The sequence below is a fragment of the Morus notabilis genome, unplaced genomic scaffold (assembly GCF_000414095.1).
Source record: "Morus notabilis unplaced genomic scaffold, ASM41409v2 Scaffold256, whole genome shotgun sequence".
Lineage (NCBI taxonomy): Eukaryota > Viridiplantae > Streptophyta > Magnoliopsida > Rosales > Moraceae > Morus > Morus notabilis.
Window position 1 is genome coordinate 601,575 of NW_010367627.1, and position 7,183 is coordinate 608,757.

Sequence of the window (7,183 nt, forward strand, 5' to 3'; positions counted from 1 at the left end):
TGTCGATCGTTCATGGCTTTGTTTATTTTGCAGTTAGGTGTCTTCTGCTTTTTCTTTCTTTTTCTTTTCTTTTCTTTTTCTTTCTATTTCGCTTGCTGAAATCAGGTTTTGGAGTGTTTTTTATCTTGTCATTCATGGCCATGTTTAGCCATGCTCTTTATTTTTTTTTTTTATTATCATGTCGTTTTTTTTTCCTGTTTTACTTTTTCTTACTTCTTTTGTGTTGCTTCTTTCCCTTAAAATCTTATATTCTTAAATACATTTCTTTTAGATACTTGTTTCTTATAATTTATCCCTGTTAAAATACCTTTTCTAAAATATGTCTCTTTTTTCAATATTTTTTCCTTATAGTCATCCAACATATTACTTTCTCACAAGTGTCCTTTATTATGCTTTTTTAATTGCCTTATTAAATATTTTTCTCATATATTTCCTTATTTAACAATGTGTTTATTTAAATATGTTCTACAGAATACAGATTTATCTTTTTTTTAGATAGTTCTACAGCTTATCTATATGTACGTAATTTAGATAGAAAAAAACATTTTGATCGAATATATTACACATTTTGATACTTCTACATTTTTAATTATCTCATATTTTTGAACGTTTCACCATACAAAAAAAAAAAAAAAAAAAGAAAGATCAAATCTTAAGTACTGTTATCAAATATTATTCAGACAGTGTTTACTGTTAACATGTATCCAAATGAACGTAATTAATCATAATAAATTATATATAAGTAGTTTTGATCTTCTTCCTCTTGAGAAGCTGAAGCACAGAGAGTGCAGTGCAATAAGCAATGGCCTGAACAGTGACCATTGGATTAACCCCCAAAGCCGTCGGAAACACACTTGTGTCGGCCACAAAAAGTCCCTCCACCTCCCAAGTCTCCCCCATCGGATTCACCGCTGATGTCGCCGCCGCAACTCCCATCCGACAGCTCCCCATCTGATGCGCCGAACATATCGGCCACCGCAGTCCTCTCATTTCCCTCCCACTCTCCTCCTTCACAAACCTCTCCAACTCATGGTAGCTCGCACTCTTTACGTTTATGCTTTTCCCCTTCCCATGATGCGTTCCGATCTCCTCTGCTCCCGCCGCCGCCAATATCCTCAGCACCTTCTCCACCCCCGCCCTCAGCTTTTCCTCATCGCGGGCCTCAACGCTGTACCTGATTTCGCTATCTGAATTCACCGTCCCCGACCCTTGGTCTCTCGCCAGCGCAAACACATGAGCTGTTCTCGAGAATCTCCGCATCCGATCCTTCATGTCCTTTCCAGAAACCCATGGCATTAGGATGGAGAACATGCCGGGGTGAAGCGCCGGCGTCTGTATCACCGTGCCGTAGCCGGACTTTTTGAGATCAGCCGCCACCGTCGACATGGCCGTCATGATCCCTCCCTCGTAGCTCTTCTTCTCCGCCAAGAACGATGAGGAGTTATCGGGAAAGTAGCCCCACGCCATTGCCACCGGGTGGAGGTGCAAGTTCTTCCCGATGTTGGGGTTTCTCAGCCCGCTTCGTTTCAACAACGTCGGAGTCCTCAAAGCGCCACAGGCAACTACTGTAACCCTAGACTCAACAACGCAGATTTCCTTATCTCCTTTGCTGTTTTCGAATTCGAAGGCCACTCCGGTCGCCGTGTTCCTCTCCCTCCCACTCTTCCTCTGATGCAGGACTTTAACGGCTTCGGATCCCGGGAGAATGACGCCGTTTCCCGACTCGACAAGGTCCAAAAGCCACGTCTCTGAAGTGCCCTTTTTCCTTCCGTCTTTGCAGCCGAGACAGCACCAGCCACAGTAGTGATCAGACGGTGCGTTTCGAGGGATGTTGTCAACGGGATACCCCAATTCCTCACACCCTTTTCTTAGAACGGCGTTGTTGAATCCCTCCTCCTCAATCTCCGACTGAACTTGCATTCTTTTGCACACAACATCTAAAGCTTCTTCGTAAAGTTTACTTCCGAAGAGTTCGAGCTCATATTCGTCGCACCATTCCTTTCTCACGTGTTGAGGAGTCGGAATGGAAGCGGACCAGTTGATCGTCGAGCCTCCGCCGACAGTGGAGCCCGCCAGCAACAGAACGTCCATGTCTGCAGTTGCCATCAGACCGTTGGATAAGTACATCTGATCCAACGTCGGACCTTCTAGAAGCGTGAGATTATTCCTCGCGTAGTAGTTTCCTTTCTCCAAAACAAGCACCTTGTAACCCGCCCTAGCTAAAAGGCCAGCCACCACGCCGCCGCCGGAGCCCGAGCCGACCACGACGGCATCGCATCGAATTTTGAGAAAAGGGTCGAAGATGGAGCTGGGGACCTTGTTATTATGGGTTGATCTCTCTTGTGGAAGAATGGAGGTGCAGGGACGTCGTCGTTTCACGGGGAATCCATGTCGTTTAAGTGTGTTGATTAGGGTTAGGTCATGAGGAAGGGTTTTGAAATCGACTATGCCACTGGAAAGTGGTCCAAAGAGAATTTCTTGTTGTTGTTGTTGTTGTTCATCAAGTTTGGTGGTGGCGGCGGTGGTGGTATTTTGGACTTTGAAATCTGGGTCAGGTCCAGTATAGCCAATCGCTTTCCATGATACGTTGTGATCCTTGCTGTCCACCTGAAAAGTAGGGATCGAATTTTATTAAACTATTAAATTAATAAGCTTAATTTGTTCAATTACGTACGTACGTTAATTATTAGCGCATGGTCGCTTTCATTACTACAGAGTAATAGGCGCAATTATAGGGTTCAAGTAGCTAGCCAACTAGACATCTCATGATCTCTTTAATTTCCATGGCAATATATAATTTGGTTGGTTTGTATTTGGATATTAAGATATAGTTATTCGTCAATTGTACTAGCTATGGTGATGGTCTATGTCAAAACAGATAAATATATAATTATTCCCAATGTTTCTATTCTATACTAATTAATTAGCTAGATAGTCAGTTTCCTGCCTTTTTCCGTATTAAATATTATTGCTATCTGAGTGTAGCCTAAAGAGTGTTTTTTCTTAATCATTTTTTTTTTTTTAAAGAAAGAGATACTAAACTTACTTCTAAGACATCACAAAATTTGAGTTTATGATTATGAATATTATGGCCTCATTTGTTTTGTATATTCGAGTTTTCAATTCGAGCTTGAATGTAATATTTTTTGAAAACTTAACTGTAGTAAAAAAAAATTAAATATGATATTTTCTAAAAAAATTTAACCGTAAAAACTTAAAATTAAAAACTCAAATTGATAAAATGAACAAGTCATATATTATCTCAAATTTTAAAATTAAAAACTTAAATTGATAAAATGAACGAACCATATCTCAAATCACTCAGCAAAGTCAAGCTAGCTAGCATTAAGTTGTACTAGTACGACACTGAAAGTCAACAAGTAGGACTCTAAAATTAATATCAACAGTATGATTTGATTTCGCATGCAAGGCCCTCTCTCCATACTCTTTTTCTTTTTTTTTCTGTTTAATTTTTAAGATTATATTTATTTTACTGATTTGAGTTTTATTATAGTAAAAAAACTCAAAAAAATAATCACATTTAATTTTTTTACTACAGTAAAAAATCTCACATAAAATTATATCTAACTCAAATTAAAAATTTAAATCAGTAAAATAAACGGATTTTTAAGTTTCCAAGAGACAATTCAGACTAATTATTCTATCTTGTGTACTAACTTTTCAACAATAATTTAAACATGATATATAGCATCATCTGATTCGTATGAATATATATATATATATATATATATATATATATATATATATATATATATATATATATCGCTAATATATATTTCGTATATTATAATCGAGGTGACAATCATGTTATAATTTGATTTTGAATACAAATACCAAACAACGCCGTGATGTGTGCGCGAGCGCAAGTGTGTACGTCATATATATGTCTGTCAATATATAAAATTAACTAGAGAGGACAGAACGTGATAAATTCAAGTATTCCTCGTTCAAAATTAGAGAATCGTAGCTAGTATTCTATATACATATAATTAAGTGATCAGAGCAGAATACACAGATATATATATACATATAGATATAGATGTGTGATGAAGGGTAAAAATGTAGATAAGAAATATATATACCTGGGTGAAGAAGACGAGGAAGGTGAGAAGCTTGAGAGACCAGTAGAGTAAGCGAAGAAGAAAAAAGTAACTCTGAGACCAAGAATTGAGAATCTCTTGGCGTCGTTGGTGAGAGAGATTGGGAAAGCTGTGAAAGTAGGGGAAAGTGGTGGAAACGCTTGCTATTCCGCACATAACGAAGGTTCCGAACCACGTAGACAACGCCCACAACGCCACTTTCAACAGCCACTTCTTTGGGTGCTTCAGTCTTTCACTTATCATTCCACCTAACTGCAACACCACCATGTTTTACAAACACTACTTTTTTTGTTTTTTTTTTTTTTTGTTTTTTTTTTTTAAAGAACAGTTATTTCTGTGTTTTTGATATTTATATATAATATATTTTGGAAATTGGGTAACATGCATGTATTTTTCGGTATTTTAAGCTAAAAGTAAAATGAAACGCGGCAAGGAGAATAATTAAAAAAAAAAAAAAAACGATTTAAAATAAAATAAATTTGTGTAAAGATAATTTATTTTAGACTATAATGGTAATTGACAAAGTGAAAGTGAACATACACGTTGAGGAGTTGCGGCCATGGAAGCGGAAGTGGCGTAGAACTTGAGAAGGGATTCGTCGGCGGTGAGGTCGGAAACGTCGACGGAAGGCAAAAAAGCGTCGGAGACAGCGATGAGAGTGTCCATTTGACGACGGCTCAGAGAGCTTTCGTAAATATTGAACACATTATTATTATCATTACGACTTTTCTCTTCTTTCATTGCCTGATCTGCAGTAGAACTAGTCCCAACATTAGCAATATTAATCTTAATGTCCCTGCAGCCGGCCAAATACTCCGTGTCTGTTAAATATTCTTGTAAATATTGTTTTTCGTCCATCTCCGATGATACCCTAAGACTATGGTGCTTTCTTGCACTCTTTTGTTCATCCATAATTAAATAACTATCTCTATCTCTCTCTCTCTATTTATAGAGTTGAATTGTAGAAGAGTTTCTGGTTCTTTACATACATATATATATATATATATATATATACACACACAAAATTGGCAATTCTACCAAACTAGTATATGCGTAAACAGTGTAACACCAAAGTAGAAGTAGGTTTATTTATAATGCAGCCCACAGGATATGGAAATTCATTTAATTCTCTTTTCTTCTTTCTTCTTTAAAAAAAAAATAAAAAAATAAAAAAATATTGATTGTGACTGACAGAGAGCGAAAACGTGGAAGAAATTAGAAACCGAATGAAGAGAAAACAGTGCAAAGTGTCAAAAATGCAGTGATGTGTTTGTGAGCAAAAGAAAACGCCAAAAAAAGCTTTCAATATTTGCAACTTGCAACGCATAACGCTACCTCTTAATTAACTCTGTATCTGCCTATTAAATTCTTTTGCCTTTTCTTTTCATTTATTTTCTCATCAAATATTCTTTTTTTTCTGAATAATATGAGGTTCGTGGTACTAATTTTGTCTACTAAGCACAAGTACTTCATTTCATCACCACATAATTCTCGAATTGAACGTTTATTCACAAAATAAATAAATAAATAAATAATGGATGTTATAGAATGTATTGAGTAGGTCATATGTACATCTAATACGTTGTTATCTATAGATCATGAATTATTTCAGCAAATAAATATAGGTCATGAATTAATGGCATACAAGTTAATTACTTATTTTTCTTTTCTCTGTCTAAAAAATATAATCAGAAGCTCATGCGTCAATGCCCTGTTCCTATTTTGTCGCTTTAAATATATTTTATTTATTTATGTTTTAAACGAAATTTTATCTGTTCTTTCAATAAACATAATGGTATTGATGTTGGAAAAAATCAATTGGTTTTGCAATGGAATTTTAAATTTTTTTCATTAATTGACAGGGACCAACTCAGATTGTAATGAACAATAAAATATTACATCAAAATAATTCGTACCTCTTGAAAATTCGAAATTAAGACTGAGCGTTTTTAAATTAGAAGCGCCTTCAACGAACTAGTCTTCTATGTTATTCTTATTCCACAGCTTATTGTGTGCATGGGTACAAACTCGGCAATCTCATCTACACCAATATCTCCTTCCAATCACTAGAGAGTTATGGAAAATTAATTACTAAAAGTGAACCATTAATTTTCTTCTTCATGAGAGCAGTCTAAGAATACCTCTATTTATAAAAGTGGTAGGAGGAATATGAGACTTATCAGGAATAATATGAGTTTTAGTTAAACTAGGATTTCAAGAGATAATCGTTATCTTATTCTTATCTTATGATAATATATAAACCATTATGTATATGGTGATATATATAAACTTATATATATTATTAATATATAACTTATATACGCTACTCTAAACGTAACCGTACATTTATATATCAATATATAATGTATATATATTACTAACATATGTATGTACGATTTTTAATTTTAATTAAATATTATCTCTTTGATAATTATCAAATAAAAATAAATGTGATAGCATTATCTTCAAATTCTTCTAATATTTAAATTAATTATTTCTATACAATATATAATTAATTACCCCAAATCGTAATTTTAATTGGATTACAATTTTCCACTTGTGGCATAATTATCTCAATTTAGTATTTATTTTATTATTTTCTAAAATTAACTAAATAATTAATTCTTCCTGAAAATATGTTGATAATTCAAACCCAACCTTTTGTAGGCCAGCCAACAATCTAGTCTAATTGGACCATGGTCCACACACTCTATCCATCTCGGTTGTTAAGTTCACGCGTAATTTTCCCGTACCCATCGTATATAAATTTACCTGATCTATTAATTGGAATTTGGTGAACTAGCATAGAGACCTGATGATGAATATATATAATCAAACTTCAATCACAACAAATAAATTAATTTTCAATTAATTTATTTTTTAATTATTAACTATAGTGTTACTTAACAAAAGTCTGAAGTGAACTCTCCATTATATATATCGTATTACGAAATTCTATTAGTTTTCTTCATTATTATGTTCTATCTTATGCAATATTCTCATAGATTATCCATAATTGACCTGATGTCAAGTTTCATTTTACCTTTCTAATTATTTTATTT

The 7,183-nt window shown here is 34.6% G+C and overlaps 1 protein-coding gene across 1 annotated transcript; it reads right to left on the minus strand.

Annotated features, from left to right (window-relative positions):
* Positions 1-732: 732 nt before the first annotated feature.
* Positions 733-4,915, minus strand: LOC21404195 (long-chain-alcohol oxidase FAO4A). The gene is made up of 3 exons (XM_010113209.2): positions 4,662-4,915; positions 4,104-4,373; positions 733-2,607 (listed from the first exon to the last, which is right to left on the minus strand). The coding sequence occupies exons 1-3, from the start codon at positions 4,860-4,862 to the stop codon at positions 733-735; spliced, it is 2,346 nt and encodes a 781-aa protein (XP_010111511.2). The 5' UTR covers positions 4,863-4,915.
* Positions 4,916-7,183: the final 2,268 nt, after the last annotated feature.

What these genes read in the sequence shown, in the direction of transcription:
- LOC21404195 (XM_010113209.2), bottom strand. Translation starts at nt 4,862, where the DNA reads ATGAAAGAAGAGAAAAGTCGTAATGATAATAATAATGTGTTCAATATT. An exon ending in TGGCCGCAACTCCTCAACGT is followed by an intron (nt 4,374 to 4,661) that starts GTATGTTCACTT and finishes GTGGTGTTGCAG; the next exon opens with TTAGGTGGAATGATAAGTGA. An exon ending in TCCTCGTCTTCTTCACCCAG is followed by an intron (nt 2,608 to 4,103) that starts GTATATATATTT and finishes CCTACTTTTCAG; the next exon opens with GTGGACAGCAAGGATCACAA.